Consider the following 20,796-nt stretch of genomic DNA (forward strand, 5'->3'; position numbering starts at 1 on the left):
TGGATCATGGTAGAAGCCAGGACGGGGAGGTGTATAGCATGACCCAGCTGTTCACCCTCTGTCCTCCCCTCCAGATACCTGCTGTGCCTCCAGCTGCGAGAGGACATCTCGTCAGGCCGCCTCCCCTGCTCCTTCGTCACCCACGCCCTCCTGGGGTCCTATTCGCTGCAGGCCGAGCTCGGTGACCATGACAGCGACGAGTCCCGCCCCCTGGACTACATCAGCGACTTCACCTTTGGCTCGGCCCAGGGCAAGGAGATGGAGGAGAAGGTGGTGGAGCTGCACAAGACCCACAGGTGAACACACACGTACACAAACACATACAGTGCCCTCCAAAAGTATTGGAACAGTGAGGCGAATTCCTTTATTTTTGCTGTAGACTGAAAACATTTGGGCTTGACATCAAATAATGAACGTGAGACCAGAGATCAACGTTTCAGCTTTTATTTCCAGGTATTTACATCAGGATCTGATGCACAACTAAGAAAATATCACATTTTGTTTGAATCCACCCATTTGTCATGTGAGCAAAAGTATTGGAACAGATATACTTAAAACATATTTAAGTGAATAAGACTTAATATTTAGTTGCAAATCCTTTGCTTTCAATAACTGCAGCAAGTCTGTGACCCATTGACGTCACCAAACTTTTGCATTCTTCCTTTTTGATGCTTTCCCAGGCTTTCACTGCAGCCTCTTTCAGTTGTTGTTTGTTTTGTGGGGTTCCTCCCTTCAGTCTCCTCTTAAGCAGGTAAAATGCATGCTCTATAGGGTTTAAGTCTGGAGATTGACTTGGCCAGTCTAATACCTTCCATTTCTTGCCCCTGATGAACTCCTTTGTTGTTTTGGCAGTGTGTTTTGGGTCGTTATCTTGCTGCATGATGAAGGCTCTGCCAATCAGTTTGGTTGCATCTTTCCTTAAATTGGCAGACAAAATGTTTCTGTAGACTTCCGAGTTCATTTTGCTGCTGCCATCATGTGTTACATCCTCAATGAAGATTAATGAGCCCGTCCTAGAAGAAGCCATGCAAGCCCAAGCCATGACATTACCTCCACCGTGTTTCACAGATGAGCTTGTGTGTTTGGGATCATGAGCAGTTCCTTTCTTTCTCCAAACTTTAGCCTTTCCATCACTTTGGTAAAAGTTAATCTTTGTCTCATCAGTCTATAAAACTTTGTCCCAGAATTTTTGAGGTTCATCTCTGTACTTTTTGGCAAATTCCAGCCTGGCCTTCCTATTCTTCTTGCTAATGAGTGGTTTGCATCTTCTGGTGTAGCCCTTGTACTTTTGTTCATGAAGTCTTCTGCGAACAGTAGATAGTGATACCTTCACTCCTGCCATCTGGAGGTTGTTGCTGATCTCACTAACAGTTGTTTTAGGGTCTTTCTTTACAGCTCTCACAATGTTTCTGTCATCACCTGCTGATGTTTTCCTTGGTCTACCTGTTCGACGTCTGTTACTTAGTACACCAGTAGTTTTCTTCTTCTTCAGGACATTCCAAATGGTTGTACTGGCTATGGCCAATGTTTCTGCAATGGCTCTGATTGATTTTCCATCTTCTCTAAGACTCACAATTGCTTGTTTTTCACCCAAAGACAGCGCTCCGGTTTTCATGTTGTTTTCACCTCTGAATACAGTCTGCATAGACAAAACCTATCTTACCCAATCTGAACCTGAGTGTAGACATTCAGTGGTATTTATTGATTGAATAATGTATGTAATAGGACACACCTGGGCAACAAAACACACCTGTCAGTCATATGTTCCAATACTTTTGCTCACGTGACAAATGGGTGGGTTCGAACAAAAAGGTGATATTTTCTAATTTGTGCATCAGATCCTGATGTAAATACCTGGAAATAAAAGCTGAAACGTTGATCTCTGGTTTCACATTCATCGTTTGATGTCAAGCCCAAATGTTTTCAGTCTACAGCAAAAATAAAGGAATTGGCCTCACTGTTCCAATACTTTTGGAGGGCACTGTAGGTGTTTACACCCACCCACCCGGGCACAGACACAAACAGAGCAGAGCCATACACACATGTACACACAGTGTAGAGGTCAGCCATACAGACACACAGAGAGAGTGCGACAGAAAGAGATCAGACGTATCCAGTGTGGAACATGTCATGACCAGAGCACTGGAGCCGCTGACCAGGCATGCATGTCTTAGTGCTCATTTTTTTTTTTGTCCTCCTCATCTGTTGTTGTTTACTTGTTGGTCTCCAGGGGGATGACGCCAGCGCAGGCCGACGCCCAGTTTTTAGAAAACGCCAAGAAGCTCTCAATGTATGGAGTGGACCTGCACCATGCCAAGGTGACATCGTCAGCCATGCGCCGACTCTCGCCAATGACCTCATACAAGGCCTGGTTCTGTCCCTCGCTAACTTCATATCATGTTATAACATGCTAGCATCATATCATGTTATAACATGCTTGCATAATTGTACAGGCTTTTAGGACCTCGTAGACTGGGAGAGATGAGTTAGATAATGAGATTAAAGATGGGTGTCTGGAATGGCGCCTGCATGTCTGGTCATCAGCACAATATATTTCACTTTCGCTTTTAACACACATGCACACACAAACACACTCACACAGAAACACACTCACTCACACACACACAAACACACACACTCACACACACGCACTTATCTCTCAAGCCTAGAAGGCTGCTACTCGAACCCCTTTTACAATATCATGTCATCCTACTAACTGACTTAGTATTGACTGCCTGTTCCATAATGTAACCCTGCCTGTCTCTGGGCTGTGATGTAGTACTGTCTATCCCTGCTCCGGGCCTAACCCTGTGTCTCTGCCTGCTGTGTGTGTGTGTGTGTGTGTGGGCAGGACTCGGAGGGCGTGGACATCATGCTGGGTGTGTGTTCCAGCGGGCTGCTGATCTACAAGGACCGCCTGAGGATCAACCGCTTTGCCTGGCCCAAGATCCTCAAGATCTCCTACAAGAGGAACAACTTCTACATCAAGATCCGCCCCGGAGAGGTAGGGAGGAGGGGAGGAGGGAGAGCTGTTGAAGGAGGGGGGGGGTGGGGGAGGTCGTTGTTGTCATGGTCACCCCTCCCTCTCCTGTGGATTCCAGATGGAGCAGTTTGAGAGCACCGTGGGGTTCAAGCTCCCCAACCACCGTGCTGCCAAGAGGGTGTGGAAGGTCTGCGTGGAGCACCACACCTTCTTCAGGTAACTGCCCTCCGTCTCTCCCTTTGTCTCTCTCTCGCTGGCCCTCTCTTTATCTACTCCAGTGTTTCCCACACAAACTAATTTGTGGCGGTGCGCCACAGAATCAACACCGGCCGCCACATATTGCATTTCGTCATTTTTCTTGACCAAAACCTAAACACTATTTAGGTTAAAACACGCAGCGTATTCATTCAGCTGCATTTCCTTTCCCTGCTCTCCCTCTGTCTCTCTGTCACTCACGCGTCTTTCTCACATATGCACTCACAACGTCGGCACACGTTAGCAACGATGCATACACACGCCGTTCTAGTAAGACAGACAGCTATATCAACGAGCCTTCAGCTTTAGTGCCGTAGCTATAGGTCTAGGTACCTACGAACATGTCATTATCGAATGTTCCCCTTCGTTCTTTTGGTGAGAAGTTTCAGGAGCTAGATACTGGCGTCATGGAGCCGACCAGTTAAATAGTTATTCAGCACTAGCGTTGCTACCTGCATATGCAGAAATTATTTGTTTGTTGTTGTTGATTTTGTGAAGATGTGAATCATTTTGGATTAATATTTAATATAATAAAGTTCTGTGTAACAAATTATTAACTAAGGAATTATGTTGAACCTTCCTCCCCCAGTCTGACATGAAACACCCCCCCCCCCCCCCGCCACAAATAGATTTCTAATCTGTGGGAAACACTGTACTCCTACTCTCTCTTGAGTCTCTCTCCCTCGATCTCTCTATCTACTCCTCTTTAATCTCCCTTTTTCTCTCAATCTCGCTCTCCCTCACTTTATTTAGTCCTACTTTCTTTATTTCTCTTCTTCTATCGGGCTTTCTTTTTCTCTCTTTCTCTCCTCCCTCTGGCCTCCTTTTCCGTCACTCTCTCTGAACCTCTTTCTCTCCTTATCTCCCCCTCCCTCCCTGCCTCCCTCCCTCCCTGCCTCCATCTCTGTTATGAAGCATGCTAAGCTGTGTGTTATCTGGAGTGTGTTCTCAGTCTAGTGTGTAATTGGTTGGTCTCTAAGGAGGCAGGGTTTCCAGCCATGCCTCCCACCTAATCAGAGCAGCGTGTACACACACACACACACAGACACACACACACACACACAGAGGCACACACAGACACACACACACACAGACACACAGACATGTCGTATCCTGCAGGAAGTCATTCGTCTGTGTCTGTTGAAGAGGCACCTCCACGCTGCAGACAGGCAGAGTGATGAAAGTCCCTCTGGTCCTACCAGCCCAACAAGCCCTCGGCGACGCCTCTGTCAAATAGGTTCCACCTGGAGTGTGTTTGTGCATGTATGTGTGTGTGCGTGTGTGTGTTGGCCCAGTCCAAATAGAAAGCAGACCCGACTCCGTGATCCCCACAGTTTAATCTTGCCTGTTGTTGTTGGCACGGCAACGAAGACCAAGACCCAGCCCCTCCACACACTAGTGACATCATCGGCACTGCCCAGCCAATCACTGCCAGAAACCCTCAAGTGTCCACCCACCCCTCCATCTGCTAATGGTCTGGTCCATGGACTGTCAATGCTAACAACGTTAAAACATACTGGTTACTGGGATGGTCTGGAGGAGGGTGGAAACCTGATACTACTGGAGAGACTAGTAGAGATATCAGCCCACATCTGGCCTGAGAACCTTCCCCCTTTGTCTGTACCTCTCTCTCTCTGTCTCTCTCTCTCTGTCTCTCTCTTGTTCTATATGTAAGGAGGCCCTGCTGCTGCTGTGTCAAATGGTATGAGGATAGGGTTAAAGCTATAGAGGATAAGGGCATCTGGAAAGTAGGACTAAGGGTTCACTCACTGTAGTAGAGAGACACTGACGATAGGACTGATAAGGATGTACCTGTTCCCTCATGACTTGGCCTGAATGAGCATACACGCTTGCACACACACACACAGACACATGTGTCTGGTTGGCCTTAGTGACCTTCTCTTTTGGGAAGCTGTGTGCGTCCAACATCGTCTGTCTAGTAAATAAAACATGGGAGTTTGCATGTACGTGCACGCCTGTGTGTGTGTTCTGTACTAACACGACCTCCTCCCCTCCTCTCTCTCTGTCTCTCAGGCTGACGGCTCCAGAGCAGCCCCCCAAGGCCAAGTTCCTGACCCTGGGTTCTAAGTTCCGGTACAGCGGGCGGACCCAGGCCCAAAGCCGCCAGGCCAGCTCCCTCATAGACCGGCCTGGCCCCTACTTCCAACGCACCTCCAGCAAACGCATCTCCCGCAGCCTGGATGGAGGTGGGACACACACACACACACCCACTGTAGACACACATGTCGCTGCACACACACACGCTCTGTAGACTCAGTAACATGCTCTGCACACCAATGCTAGAGGAACACACACATGCCTTTCTCTCACGGTACACGTCACAGTTACACCACTGTGGTTCCCTAGGTTGTTAGTATTTGCATACCTGGTCCATAGCCTTGGACAGCTGATAACAGTCAATAGCACACACACACACGTAGGGAATGGCACTACAAGATAGGTGTAGCGTAGACTCGCTGGGTAAAGTGTGGAATGGGGGCAGAGCTGTAGATGAGAGTAGAAAGCAGACTAGCGCAACAGAAGTGTCGATCAAAGGGAAAGAGTCTCCTGCATGAGCTCGCTCAGCGTGTCTGAGCACGTTCAGTCAGCGTGTCTGAGCATGCTCAGTCTGGTGAAGCGGAGTGGCCGTCGGCTCCGTGTCCCAGCGACAGCAGCCCGTCCCTCACAGCGTGTCAGGGTTAGATACAGGAAATAGCAGCAGCATCTGTTTCCTGTCTGGGGGGCGGGGGGCGGGGGGGGCGGACTGGGTCAGAACCAGGAAATGAGAGCTGCTTGGGGAGGCTCAGTGCGTCCAGACGGGAGAGAGGCCTGCTGGAGAGGGTTCACTACACCAACAGGAGGGGCTGGGTTTGTGGAGGAGGTTTGGAGAGCCTTTGGAGGGCATACAGTAGACATGGGGGTGTGGATGGGTGGGAGTGGTTGTGTACATTGAAGGGAGGGGGGTCAGTGTGTGTATGTGTGTGCGTAGTGTGTGTTTGTAGAGTGCATGTCCATGCATAGAGCGTAGCTGCTCCAGCCCGTAATGACGATATCAGGTTGCATTCTCGCTGCATCATCCAATCACAGCAAAGCCCCAGGAATCCATGACGACCATATGGCTACGTCCAGTGTAGTCGTATCACGCTGTGGGTGGTCACACTTCACACACAACACAGACACTCTCATACTCTGCCATGTACACACACACACAAGCACATGCTCATTACACACACAGACACAGGGGCATGTGCATGAAGATGCTCTAGTTGGAACATAAACACCATCTGATAGCAATAACAGCTTCCTGATTCAGACTGTTTTCAGAGCCGCTCCACATCTGAGGTGTCGAACACTGTTCTAAGTGATAGATATTCTAATTCTGCATGTAGCTTGTTGTACATGCAGAATATGCTGTACATGTAGGCCTAGTTACTGTTCAAGCTAGGAATGGCCACTCTACATGTAGAGTACACTGTACAAACCCTGAATGTGTATCCATCCTTCAGTCATGGAGAGAAGATGAAGATAAACAACACTGAGACTGTCCCGGTGGTAGACTGCCCTCTGCTGGACAGTCAGTGCTACTGCTCGAGATGTGTCTGAACATGATAACCTGACAGTGTGTGTGTGTGTGTGTGCTCTCTCTCCTCCCAGCTCCAGTGATCAATGTGACGGACGCAGACTCCGGCCCCACCTTCTCCTCCACCCCTGGGGAGAACGGACATGACCCCACCCTCGAACTCAACTCTGAATCCAAGGTGAGAAAGAGCAGGCTGCTGGGACCAACTAACCCCTCACACCCACTCTCTCATACACACTCTCATACACACTCTCACACACTCACTCACACACTCTGTCATACACACTCCACACACTCTCTCATACACACACATACACACACACTGTCAAACACATTCCTCCCCCCCAGGAATAGCAGACCACCTACAGCTGCTGCTACCTCATGATCACGTGTCCAGCTCCCAGGCTGTGTGGCATCATGGGTTATACTCTGCCTATTACCACGTTACGTTTAATGAAGCTCAGCTGTGATTGGCTGTCAGATGACTGATTCTGACAGAGACATTGTGCTGAAAAGGCTTTATCACACAAAGCTCCTCAACCAATAGCAGGTCAGCTTGCAGATGTCCTTGTCCAATAGCAGCTCAGGGTAACAATGTTCTCATCCAATAGCAGGGCAGGTTACGGATGCCTTCGTCCAATAGCAGGTCTTGTTATAGATCCTCTTTCTCTCTGTTTCTGCACTCTGCATGCCTACTGGTGATATCACTCTCTGTTGCACTGTAGTACCACACCCTATACTCCCCCCACCTGCCCCCCTCCCTCTGTGTGACCCCACTATGCTGACCCCTGACCTGGTGGCCTTGTGTCTCACTGACTAATGCTGTGTTTCTCTCCTCTTTTCCCTCTCCTTTCCCTATGGTTTACCACACTCATCCTTTCTTTCTTTGGGTTTGTGGTCCTCTCTGCCTTCTTCCCAATGTTGCATGCACCTGCACCTGGCATGTGTGTGTGCGTGCGTGCGTGGGCATACGTGTGTCTGTGTGTGTACACCTCACCCCCACAGTCTATTTTCATGTTCCCTCTCTCCTTTTCCTCCTCCTCCCTCTCCTCCCTCGCCCCCGCCCTCGACACCATCTCGGAGCTCGATGTCCTATCAGATATCTCGGAAGACGACGCCCCCTCCTGGCCAGACCCCCCGGACTCAGACCTCCTGGGCAGCTCTGACTCCTCCCCCTTCCACCAGCTGCCACTTGCAGACTCCATGACTGCTGCACAGCTCTTCCCCCTGCCTCTAGAGGCCCCTCCCCTTTCCATAAACCCCGCCCTGTTCCCCCAGGCTTTCAGTTCAGAGCCAGAGGCGGAGCTTGCCAACCAGCCACCAGATGCAGATGTCTCCCAGTGGGGGCGTGGCTTCTCCCTGAAGGGTGTGGTTAAAGATGGCTGTCTCCGCCTCTCCAGCCTGAGTCTGCCTGCAGCCCTGCAGTGCTACCTCCCTAACTCTACCTCCTCACTCCTGCCCTGCCTCTTGCTTCTATTGGCTGTTCTCTTATCTGCAAGCCAATCACCTGTCTTGGCTCTGCTCTTGGCCCCGCCTCTTGCGCTGACTCTCTGCTACTTGGAGATCAGGGCATCCAATCGTCTGAGGGCTTGCTCAGAGTTGCAAGCAGATTGCTCGAGCCCTTTCCCTGACGTGAATGATGTCATACCCACACACACGCTCACCCCTCTTCACCACTACCCTCACACACACACGCTCACCCCTCTTCACTGCTACCGGCAGCTAGAGCTGTGTGACCCTGCTGCGTAAAGTATCCCCCGCCCCTCACCCGTCCTCCCCCTCCTCCACTGTCCCCTATACTATACCCGCCCCCCTCGCCCCCCCACCTCTCTGCCCCCTGCGTGCTCTTCCTGTAATGCTGAATGTGCTGCACTTCCTCTTCCCTCCCCCCTCCCCTCTTCAACCCCTGACCCCTGGTTAGGTTTGACAGGAAGTCTTTATATTGTCTAACGCCTCACCTGAGACTCCCTCACCATGTACAGAGAGCTTGTCTGTCAGCCTACCAGTGTCCTGTAAGCAGCACATAGATGTCCTCTGTTCTAACGTACCTGTCTGAAGGATGTAGTGTCCCTGTCCCTGTCCCTGTTCAGGTCACCCTGCAGCGCCCCTCTGCTACTCAACCCTGGTACAGTACACCCTGGCATTGGGGACAGAAAGCACACTTGTTATTGGATTCAGTCCCCTAATGAGATCAGGCTTCAGAGACTAGCCACGCCCCCCGTTTGCCCCAAGACCAGCATGTGCCATCGTCGCGTCCCATCATGCCTCACTCTGCTGTGGGAGGAGTCTGATGCGACTCCCATCAGTCACATGACTCTTTGGCTGAAAGGAAAACGGCACATTTCCCGTCATCCATTTCACCATTTTTTTTCTCCCCACGATCATCCCCTTGACAACGATCATGCAGGTAGAGGAGGCGGAGCCTGGGGCTGCGGCCACTCCCACTGGGACCAGTGAGGTCTGTCAGGGCAACGCCCTCTTTCCCATCATACCTTTAAGCTAGCGTACAGATGTCTGGGTAGGGAAGGTAACTGACTAACCTATCATTCTCTCCCGCACGCGCTCAGAAGACAGGACAGACAAACTCCGCCCTGCTCCAGGTTGATTGATTAACCAGTCGAGTGACTGATTATCTTTTGGTGTATTGGCTTGTCAATCATTTGGGGGTTTATCATTTTGTCATCCTGTCTGTGTTGTGATTCGCCCTCTGGGATTTTGTCTTGCCGCTGGGTTCTGCTGTTGTTTTCTGATGCTGTTTGTTTGCAGTCATAAAAGCAAGTTTTGTTTGTGTGTGTGTTGGTTGACATGGGAACATGGGTACCAAGCACTGCTGTCCTGTCCAATCACACATTACCTTAGTGTCACATGACATAACTAGGAATTTGTTCACTATGAGCCCATTCCTGAGACAATTTGATTGGCTCCGTCAAACTTGAACACAGCAGTGCTGGTACTCACCCCCCTCCACAGCTACAACGCTGGCCCTGGACATGTGACCCTGGTCAGGGCATCACGGCGCTACCTCAAGGTCAAGGGTCAAGGTCACGGTGACCCTTGACCTGTGACCTCTGCCTGCTGATTGGTTGAACACTGCAGCTGCCCCGCCTCCCCCTCACGTGTCCCTCCTTTTGATCCACAGAGCAAGCTGAGAGTGCAGGGGGACAATATTTATGTCAGACATAGCAATTTAATGTTGGAGGTTGGTACCGCGCTGTTGCTGGGAGACAATGATCCCAACCTCTACCTCTCTCTGCCAGGCTGCTTGCTCTCACTCTCTCAGGCTCTGTGTGTGTCCGCATGTGTGTGTGTGTGTTGGGAAGCCCTGCATGATGGCGTGTTGTGTGGGCTTCGAGGTGTTCTCGGTCGGGGTGGGTGCATGTGTTTGATGGGGCGGGGGGGAGGGGGTCGGATGGAGCCTGTCTTGCTCACAGGCATCGTCCTCTGTGTTGTATTGATTCCATTGATCAGGTAATTGGTTGTATTGATCTTCAGGGTGTTAACAGAGTGTAACCAGACTAACCCAGTTCTCCTGCTCACCCCCCTCCCCTCCCCGAGGGGTTATCTGCTCTGGTTGGCTTGGAGTGATCTTCTGTGTCAGTCCGTGTGGTTTGATGTTAACACACTAAATACACTAGCCTTGGCCCCCTGCCAGAGACCTGACACTGAGGAATCAAGGGCCTGCTGTCCTGTGAACTGGGAAAAGGTTCCCAGCCCCCTCCCCTGCTGGCCTGCTGCCGCTCAGCTCAGGCTCCACCATGGAGGAGGGGCACAGCGACACCTCGTCACCATGGCAGCTCCTGGCCCCCTTTCAGATTAGTATCTGCTTCAGTCTGTCCTCCTGCTGGGTCAGCTGCTCTCCGGAGGCAGCAGAACTCGGCTCCAATCAGCTGGGTAGAACAAGCGAGGTTAGACCAAGCAAGAATAGAACCTGCTGGACTACAACCTGGGTTCCAGGGTTCCATGTTCTCTGGATTTCAGGGTTCCAGGGTTCTAAGAGTTTCGTTTCAGGGTTCTAAGAGTTGAGGGTTCCAGGTCTCTAGGGTTACTCAGTGTCTGGTCTACAGAGGGTGTCCACTGTCCTACTGAACTGAAGGGTTAAAATGGTGGCTGTGCCTTGTCTCACTGTTGCCTAACACACACACACACACACACACTCCATACACCCATCTGTAGTTCTGCATTGCCCCCTAGGGGTCATAGTCACTCTCCACAATCCCACTTGACCACAAACCATTGTAGCAGCATCAACATCATCCCAAAATATAACTAGTTCCAACTATGGCTCAGTGAGGCCAGGCGGCCATGATGTCTTCCTGGTTGACAGACTAATGTACTGTTAATGTCCCCTGTTTCCCCATGTCAACCCCCACCCCTCTCCTCCTCCCCTGGCCTGCGGTGGGTGTCCTGTCCTGGGGGTCTCTCCTCTCCTCTCCTGGGGGGCTAGGATCTGGATAAGACTCAGGACGAGGTGTTGAAGCACCAGGCTAGCATTAGCGAGTTAAAACGCAGTTTCATGGAGGCCACGCCGGAGCCTCGTCCCAGCCAATGGGAGAAGCGCCTCACGGCCAGCCCGGCCACCAGCCTGAGGCTGCAGGGACCAGGGGTACGTCCGTCTGTCCGTCTGCCGCCCGCCCCTCAGCCGCACACGCACGTCCGTACTGTTAGTGTGTATCTGTCACTGTACGGATCCTGTTTGCTCCCCCTGAGCCGTCTGCACGTCTCTCTCTCTCTCTCTCTCTGTGTGTGGCAGGGTGGGATGTGGATCCTCCCCTTAAGCCACGTCTATGCTGTTCTAGAATGTACAATATCTTCAATGCATCTCTGCTGTGTTAATAGGAGCTGTGTTAATGTGCACTATGGCCGTTGGAATGTGAGGACTTAGCATGTCTGACTGACTGACTGGATGTCTATCTGATCGACTGACTGACTGACTGACTGACTGACTGGATGTCTTCCTGTGTGTCTGTGCCTGTCTGTGTATAGATTTAGAGTTTTATAGACCAACAATCCCAACTGGGATGGAACCTCTGTCTGTGCTTCTCACCTACTAGCCAACGACCAGAGGTTCTGTCTCAGCTCTCTGCCAACGAATGTTCACATCTGAACAGTCCTCCAACGACTGCTCACATCTGTGAACATTCAACCAATGCCTAAGCTTCTCTCTGCTGTCTGATTGGTTTCTGCCTCTGCTCTGAGAGAATGTGTGTGTGACGGTGCAGCCGTGTCCGCGCTGGCTCCACTCTGCGTGTGCTCTTCTTCACGTCCCACAGGAAGTGATGTTCCACTGTTCTCTGGGACTGCCCCTGTCGGCGTGTTCGCTGTCTGATCGTTCACTGCTGTATTTTAGAGCCGTGCTCACCTCACGTCCTGTGCTCACCTCACTTCCTGTGCTTGCTCACTTCCTGTTGTGCACCAATGTAACACCTCCCTCTCCTTTCAGCAGGACTCGCCTCAGTTTCAGTTGCGCTGTGTTTGCTGTGGTCTAGTGGTACATGTTCACATGCACACCGTGTAGGGTTGGAATATGTGCACGTGTGCACATCTGATCTCTCCACCTTGCTAAACGACTAACAGGTTCACATAAACACACACACACACTGCCAGTTGGGGATATTAGATCAAGTGTATGTGTGCGTGTGAGTGAACATCTTTCCAGTGCTCTCTGCGCTTAATCGTGAAAGTGACGACCTCTGCTCTTTTTTTCCACTCAAATCTTCTTTGTAATCTTCCTTCCTTCCTGCTTTTCCATCTCTTCTCATTCTGTTCTCTTCGCTGTGTCTGTTTGGCCGTCTTTGTTTGGCTCTGACCTGTCTGCTCTGTGTGCCTCTGCCCTGTATAGAGCTTTGAAGAAGAGATCAACTCCCTCTTGTTCAATAACCCGGCTAGCGTTTGCTCTGGTCTGGCGACCTCCTGCAGTACTCCTAGACAGACAGCAGGGGGCGATCTAACCCAGCTCACTGCTGAGGTGCAGCTTACCATTCTAACCATAGTGTTCTGATATTAATGCTAAATTGCAATGCTAACTGCTAAATAACATGCTACCTCATTTATGGTGATGATGACCTATCACATCCCACCAGGCTGACCAGTAACTGCTGCATGGCTGTTTTCTTCCATTCACACTTATCTGTATCTTTCTCTTTTTCTGACTGCCTGTTTTCTGCCTGCTTTGTGTGTGTAAGTTCACTTATGTGTTCGCGTGAGTGTTGTTTGTGTGTGTGTGTGTTTGTGATGGTAGAGGTCATGTTTAACTTGAGTAACAATTGCCACGGTTACCTCTCTTCCTCTACAGAAAACTCCACCCAGAACGGACTTGACTCTCCCTGACCTCAAAGACGTCAGCAAGGTGGTCCTCACTGCCCCCCCATCCTCTAACCCCTCCACACCTCCTCCATCCCTAACCTTCAGATCATCTATCCTTCTCATTACAGCCATCCTACCTGCCAGCACTTACCTGTCTCTCTTTCTGCAGCCCTCTCTCTCTCTCTCTCTCTCTCTCTCTCTCTCTCTGTCTCACTCTTTCTACATCCCTCCCTCTTGATCTCTCTCTGGAGGCAGTGATCTCCTGTGCGTCATCTCCGTTGCAGCGCTCATATCAGCCATCGTGTCGTTTTGTCTTTAAGTTGCTGTAATTGCTGTTTTTTGAGTTCTGTGGTGTTTATTTTGGTTTTGTTGTTTTTCTCTCCATGCGTGTGTGTGTGTTGCCATGGTGACAGCAGGCTGAGGTAGAGGTAGAGGAGACAGTGGTCATCCAGGAAGTCAGGAAGACCCCCAAGCTGCCATGCCCAACCCCCGAGCTAGTGGTTACCGCTGCCGTGGAGACTGAGCAGCCTCCAGAGGAAGTGCAACCGGAAGTGAACCAGGAAGCAATACAGGAAGTGGAACCGGAAGTCAACCAGAAAGTAAATGAGGAAGCCAACCCGGAAGTGAAACAGGAGACGAGGAGGGCAAGCATGTCGTCTGAGAGTGAGAGCGAGGACGAGGCGGAGTATCATCCTCAGGTCACGGTCAACACCTCCGTCACCCAGATCAAGGAGGAGCCTGAGGAGGAGGAGAGAGAGGAGAAGGAAGATCAAGAGGAGCTGAAACAAGAGAAACAGGAGGAAGATCAAGCGGAGCTGAAACAGGAGGAACAGAAGGAAGAGGAGGAGAAAAAGGAGGAAAATGAAGTAGAACCAGAAGCATCTGAGCTCCCTAAGTCCCAGCCCCCCATTGTTGAGACAGACCAATCCCCCGCAGTTGTTCTGGCGTCAGAGGCGGTGCCTGTAGCAGAGGAGGAAGGGAGCACCGATGACCCCATGATGACCCTTGAAGAGGCCCCCAATGGCCACGCCCACCCCCAAGACCCTGCCCACTCTGAGGGCCTGCCCGGATTGGTTGAGCTGGAAGAGGAAGAGGTGGAGCCGAGAGTAAATGGAGAGACGGAACGCCACCAACCCCAGGTTATATGTTGCTCTGAGGTAATTGGCCAATCCCAGAGCTGCATAGTGCAAAGTCCTGCCCCCTTCCTACTGCCTACGCACCTGTAGCTCCTCCCACCTCGCGACCTACCCACATGCACATCTTCACACCTTTCCCACCGTCTCGTGTGTTTGCTCCACACACCCACCTTCATACACACTGGCTCTTCCAGTTCCGCTACCTCCCCCCTCTTCAGTACATGCTGTTCCAGCCGCTTTGCTGTTCCAGTCGTTCTGCCTCCCCCCTCAGTTTCCCAGCTCCAGAACAGTTACCGAGCAGGGCAGTCCTGCTCTCAGCCCCGCCTTAGGGTCGCCTGGTCTCAGTCTACCATCTCCTCTGTTGCTTCGTTCGACTCTACTGTTACTGTCTCCATCACTGTGTGACATAGCCTCCATACCCCCTCTTGTTCCTCTGGTGTTCTTCCTGGGTTCCTCTGGGGTTCTCCTTGGGGTTCTCCCTGGGTTCTCCTGTGTTTAAATGCTACATAGAAATGCATGGCAGTAGAAGTGCTTTTTACTGCATGCTGTGTGTGTGCAACTACTTGTGAACAGTGGTTTGTTGATAGTGTGTGTGTGTCTTCATTAAGTGTTTGGGGTGATGATGGGTACTATTGGGTCTAAATCACCATGACAACAGCCTTTTCTAGAAACTCATTCTCCCAACCACTTACTGAAACTGCTCTGTGATGGTTTGCTCATCCCGGGGGTCATCTCTGTGATCATTGGCTCATCCCTGGGTTCAATAACTGTGTGTGTGTGTGTGTTCAGTGCTGTCGGTTTTCAGTTAATTTCCTCATGTCTATCAGTAAAGCAAGAAGCATTGTTCGTGTCATCTGCATGTGGTTTCGCTCAAGGCACCTTGCACGCGATAGGCTGTCTGCTCGAGCCAAAGTGGTGTTTGGGTGGCTAGATTGGAGCTTTGCTTGTTGTGTGTATTCATGTTGTGGTCCTGGTAAAAGCTGAGATGATGTGGTGACCATGCCTCTCCCTGCATGTAGTATTACTGTGGTAGAGCAAGCTTAATGCATGGGGCTCTGTGTGTGTGTGTGTGTGTGTGCCAACCTAACTCCTGCTCTCTCCCCCAGCCCCCTGTGGTGAAGACTGAGATGGTGACCATTTCCGACACCTTCGCTGCTCAGAAGACCGAGATCGCCACCAAGGAGGTCCCCATCGTCCACACAGAGACCAAGACCATCACCTACGAAGCTGCACAGGTAGCCTTGCACTGTGTGTGCACACTCTGCAGTGTTGTGGTATCATGAGAGGCTGGACCACTAAGCAGGGTGTAGGACAGTGCGTCACAACCGGACCGAGCGGGCACAAGTGTGTTCAAACAAAGAAACCGGTTTATTTACCAACAAAAAAGTATTTCCGGAAGCAAACATAAGTTATCTTAAAGCAAAGCAGAGGCTTCATAAAGTTGCTCCTCATTTGGATCCTACCAACGGTATATGCAAGATCAAAGTTCCTCTGGCATCGAACTTAAACTCAAAGTTTGTGCCAGGTACCCTCCCCCCGCTCTGTGTGTGGGTCCACTCTTTTGTACTCTCTCTCTCTCGCACACCTGAGCTCCTGCTTCAAACAGAGGGCTGAGGCATTTTCAGCGTGGTGCATTCTGGGAGGCGTAGTTCTCCCGTCAGCCATCTTGTGGCATGGTAGCCTCTCCTGGAGAGAAACATACCGCCCCTCTATCACCCGTCTTCTCGTGATGCCACAGTGTAGGTGCACACTCTGCAGTGTGTATGTGCGTGTGGTTGTCTTAGATTAAGTCCAACCTATATGTTTCTACTGTCTACTAAACAATTCATTTGCATTCATGTACCGATTTGCCACCTTCAGTGGGGAGTTCTTTGTGTAAAGTAACTGTGTGTGTGTGTGTGTGTGTGTGTGTGTGTGTGTCTCGTCAGTTGGACGGGGGAGCCGATGGGGAGCCAGGTGTTCTGATGACAGCCCAGACCATCACCTCTGAATCCCTCTGTACCACGACCACAACACACATCACCAAGGTACACACACACACACACACACACTCATCACCTCTGAATCCCTCTGTACCACGACCACAACACACATCACCAAGGTACACACACACACACACACACACACTCATCACCTCTGAATCCCTCTGTACCACGACCACAACACACATCACCAAGGTACACACACACACACACACACACACAATCATCACCTCTGAATCCCTCTGTACCACGACCACAACACACATCACCAAGGTACACACACACACACACACACACACACACTCATCACCTCTGAATCCCTCTGTACCACGACCACAACACACATCACCAAGGTACACACACACACACACACACACACACACTCATCACCTCTGAATCCCTCTGTACCACAACCACAACACACATCACCAAGGTACACACACACACACTCATCACCTCTGAATCCCTCTGTACCACAACCACAACACACATCACCAAGGTACACACACACACACTCATCACCTCTGAATCCCTCTGTACCACAACCACAACACACATCACCAAGGTACACACACACACACTCATCACCTCTGAATCCCTCTGTACCACAACCACAACACACATCACCAAGGTACACACACACATACACATTCATCAACAAAGTACATACGCAAACACATAAATATCCAAGATATATGCACACACACTTCCCTGAGATACACTCACAAATGATCATTATTCATATCTTGAAGGTACACATTTGTACAGTGACACCGCCAGGATAAACACATGCATGTCACCATGGTAACAACATAAATCACCGTGGTAACTGCACATCTCCATGGTAACAGACCAGCCCTCTCCCTGGTCTGTAGGGTTTTCTGTGTGTGTGCGTGTTGTTCATAAGGTATTCTGGCCTCTGCACCCTTCAGGCCTAATGTATACAGTAAGAGTCAGGAGGAGAGAAGGAGAGGACAGGAGTGGAGCGAATAGGAGGAGAGAAGGAGAGGATAGGAGTGGAGAGGATAGGAGGAGAGAAGGAGAGGACAGGAGTGGAGAGGATAGGAGGAGAGAAGGAGAGGACAGGAGTGGAGAGGATAGGAGGAGAGGATAGGAAGAGAGGACAGGAGTGGAGAGGACAGGAGGAGAGAAGGAGAAGACATGAGTGGAGAGGATAGGAGGAAAGGACAGGAGGAGAGAAGGAGAAGACATGAGTGAAGAGGATAGGAATGGAGAGGAGGAGAACCCCATCTGGATCTATAACAGTTTAATCTCATGTTCAACAAATATCTACCAGCATCCTCAGTAATGTTGCTGGGGTAGCGGTTGCTTGGTGACTGTCCTACAGTGTAAAGATTGAATTGACTCCGCTACACTAGAGAGAAAATACAAACGAAAAACAATGTTTATCTGGTGAATTATTGTTTATTATAGAAAAGGAAATCCAAATATACACCACATGCCTATCTCGAGAACAAGATGTTTCATGATGCACATGTTTAAGGGAGAGCAATCTTAGCTATAGTGCTGTAATAGGAATCATGCCTGGTTGTTATCTATGGCTAATCGCAATGGAATAATAATTATTCCATCAATTAAAAACTGAGAGCATGTTATTGGTTCTTGGTTTGACCAATAAGAACCTGTTGTCGTTTCTAGACACTAAAGGGCGGCCTATCAGAGACCAGGATTGAGAAACGCATTGTCATCACCGGAGACTCTGACATTGACCATGATCAGGTGAGACACACCCACACACACTCTCTAGCTCCTATCCCCACGAAGTCTCTCTCTCTCTTTCTCTCTTTCAAACACACGCACACACACACACACAGATCACGTCTAAGCCTATCAGGGGGACCCAAACTTCTCCCTCTGTAAGAACTACAAGGTCTGTCACACACTGCTGCATTCACGCAAGAGATGAAACATCCTCAGATCCGGGCTGATCCCTAACCCTAGAGACAGTTGCTATAGCAACCCTGCACCATACCATTTGCTGGTATGCATCATGTCATAGAAGATGACCCCTCCCCCCAAAACACAGCTGGTACGCAGATATCAGAATCTATACATGAGGTACCAGCACACGTCCTACATGGGCAGGCGTCCAGCTCTACCATGTGACCTCCTCACTCCCTCCCTGCTCCCCCAACCCCATGTCCATCTTTAGTTGGTTTGCTTCACAGTTTTTGTTGTTGTTTGTTTGTTGGTTGCCTTTGTTGCCGCACTCCTTTATTTCTGTTAACTCCCTGGTGTCCCGTCTCTCCCCGGCCGTGCTGCCCCCCTGTGGTGGTGGTGTCCCACTGCAGGCCCTGGCCCAGGCCATCAAGGAGGCCAAAGAGCAGCACCCTGACATGTCAGTGACCAGGGTGGTAGTTCACAAGGAGACGGAGCTGGCGGAGGAGGGGGAAGGAGGGGAAAACTGAGGTGAGGAAGAGGGGAGGATTGAGGTGAGGGGGAGGGGGGAGGACTAGGATGAGGAGAACGTCTCCATAGCTGACCACGGGGATATTCACCAGCTTGGTCCAGCTCCACTGTTGGCTGATGCAGGTTTAAATGACTAAATGACTAAATGTTTAACCCTTTACCTCTCTCTGCCCCCTCCCGCCTTCCTTTGTCCCCCTCTACCATTCTACCAACCTCTCTCCATCCCAGAGTTGAAGAGCCTGTCAGGTCCATATATGGATGTATGTTGTCACTCCCACATCAGTGTCAGAGAGTCTGTCTGGAGAAGAGGAGGAGGAGAAGAGGAGAGAGGAAAGAGCAGGAGGAGGAAAGACTGACCCTCCTTTGTGTCTGTGCATCACACCTTCCTGTTTCATAATTCTGAAGAGAACCACTTAGCTAACATTCGTAGCTTGTCTTTATTTTTTATTTTTTTTAGTGCTTTTTGCAAAAAGAAGAAATGTCTACCATATTGAGAATGAGAGAGGCCAGGATTACGATAGAACATGGTCCTGTATTACCACCTTCCCTATGTACAGATGCTCTTAGAGTGAGGGAACAGTCCAGTGACATCATCTACCTGCGCCCATGGCATTCAGTCAGCCGGCCAGTAGGACGGCATGGCAGAGTTCGGAACCCACTGGCGTGCCGTGTTGTCATGGTAACACGTTAATCAGTTTACCGGGGGTGAGGAAGCAGGAAGATCAATTGTAATTGGAGGGAGAGTTTCCTAGGGACCAATCGAGGTGACGATGGGGCACTGTGTCATCTTGTACATTTACAGAACAGTGCCAACAAACACACACACACACACTCAGCATTCTACTATGCAGTCTGAACATTCCACAAGAGGCAGTTACTATACCTCTACTTCCCTCACACAAACACAAATAAATAAACATCATTTAACACTGGGCAGCTTGGGATCGTATTCACTTTTCCAAAACTTTTCTGGACCATAAGTAAGAAACATATTTGTAGAGAAACATTCTTATAATCTGTTTTTTTGTTTGTTTTCAATCTTTTATTTTTCTCATCTGTAAGCTGATTTTAGAGCTGAGTTCTAGTTCCCACTTTAAAATATTTTTAATATATTTCAGAAGTTTTTTTGACAACTAAAAAAAGAAACACATGATAAATTGAACTGCCACCATATTAGTTTACCACTAGACGATGGAGGAGCTTGTTGCTATGGCGATCTTCTACTTGACCAGCCTCACCCCCACCCCCCATGTGACCTGAACCCTGTGTAGACCATACAATCATAGATTTTTAGCAGCTTGAAGATTGTGTCGTGTGTCGTCCCCCCCTGCACCCCCCCCCCCCCCCCTCTCTGTAACACTGTTGGAATAAAGGGTTGTTATTCTCTACTCAGACCTCTCTGACTGGCCTGATTGTGTCTCCGGTTCTCACATTAATCACAGATCAAGAACAGTGTCTATCCTCATGACGCTTAGATTACTGATCAGAACACTGATCAGTACTCTGAGAAACAGTCTCTTCAGTGAACGTGTATGTTTTCTGTGTGTGTGAGGTCTCAGGTGTGTGTCTGTGTCTCCGTCTGTTTCGAGGAGGCAGACGTCCGTAGGCCAGCCTATAGGCAGTGGTCCTGGGGTTGGAGGCGGAGTCTAGCTCCTCTTCAACTGTGGACAGATATTGTGTATGTTACGCCAGGTGTGTGTTTGTGGTGAGGCTAAAGAGAGGTGTGTGTTTGTGGTGAGGCTAAAGAGAGGTGTGTGTTTGTGGTGAGGCTAAAGAGAGGTGTGTGTTTGTGGTGAAGCTAAAGAGAGGTGTGTGTTTGTGGTGAGGCTAAAGAGAGGTGTGTGTGTTTGTTTCCTCCCAGCAGAGTTGGACCTCTTTCAGTAACTGCATCAATACTGAACAACTGAAGAGGAGCATCGACCAGTCAGCCTCCACCCACACATACACACACTTTTTTTTCTAACAAACTCTCTCTAGTGTTAGACTTTTAAGTAGAGGTCAAACCAGCTTGGATCATGAAATGTGCAAAGCCACTAGCTGTGTTTCTGTGTGTCTCACCTTGGTTTGGAGTGTAGGCGTATATGTCCTTGTTTGTATGTGTGTGTACGTGTGTGTACGTGTGTGTGT

General features: G+C 50.0%; 1 protein-coding gene across 11 annotated transcripts in view; it reads left to right on the top strand.

Annotated features, from left to right (window-relative positions):
- epb41l2 (erythrocyte membrane protein band 4.1 like 2) overlaps positions 1–20,024 on the top strand; it is a 41,554-nt gene extending 21,530 nt beyond the window's left edge. For 2 of the 11 annotated variants that reach the window (XM_047022305.1, XM_047022306.1), the window contains exons 7-22: positions 75–296; positions 2,231–2,318; positions 2,852–3,004; positions 3,102–3,199; positions 5,273–5,445; positions 6,893–6,996; positions 9,226–9,276; positions 9,386–9,418; positions 11,263–11,421; positions 13,111–13,164; positions 13,535–14,278; positions 15,364–15,492; positions 16,186–16,284; positions 17,899–17,979; positions 18,552–18,669; positions 18,898–20,024. In XM_047022305.1, coding sequence (XP_046878261.1) covers positions 75–296; positions 2,231–2,318; positions 2,852–3,004; positions 3,102–3,199; positions 5,273–5,445; positions 6,893–6,996; positions 9,226–9,276; positions 9,386–9,418; positions 11,263–11,421; positions 13,111–13,164; positions 13,535–14,278; positions 15,364–15,492; positions 16,186–16,284; positions 17,899–17,979; positions 18,552–18,668 — 2,305 coding nt within the window. In that variant the 3' untranslated portion in view covers position 18,669; positions 18,898–20,024. Of the gene's footprint in view, positions 1–74; positions 297–2,230; positions 2,319–2,851; positions 3,005–3,101; positions 3,200–5,272; positions 5,446–6,892; positions 6,997–9,225; positions 9,277–9,385; positions 9,419–9,957; positions 10,018–11,262; positions 11,422–13,110; positions 13,165–13,534; positions 14,279–15,363; positions 15,493–16,185; positions 16,285–17,898; positions 17,980–18,551; positions 18,670–18,897 lie in introns of all 11 variants that reach the window. The other 9 variants (XM_047022308.1, XM_047022307.1, XM_047022310.1 and 6 more) reach the window with 9 other exon arrangements.
- The last annotated feature ends 772 nt before the right edge of the window (positions 20,025–20,796 follow it).

The sequence above is a fragment of the Hypomesus transpacificus genome, chromosome 6 (assembly GCF_021917145.1).
Source record: "Hypomesus transpacificus isolate Combined female chromosome 6, fHypTra1, whole genome shotgun sequence".
Lineage (NCBI taxonomy): Eukaryota > Metazoa > Chordata > Actinopteri > Osmeriformes > Osmeridae > Hypomesus > Hypomesus transpacificus.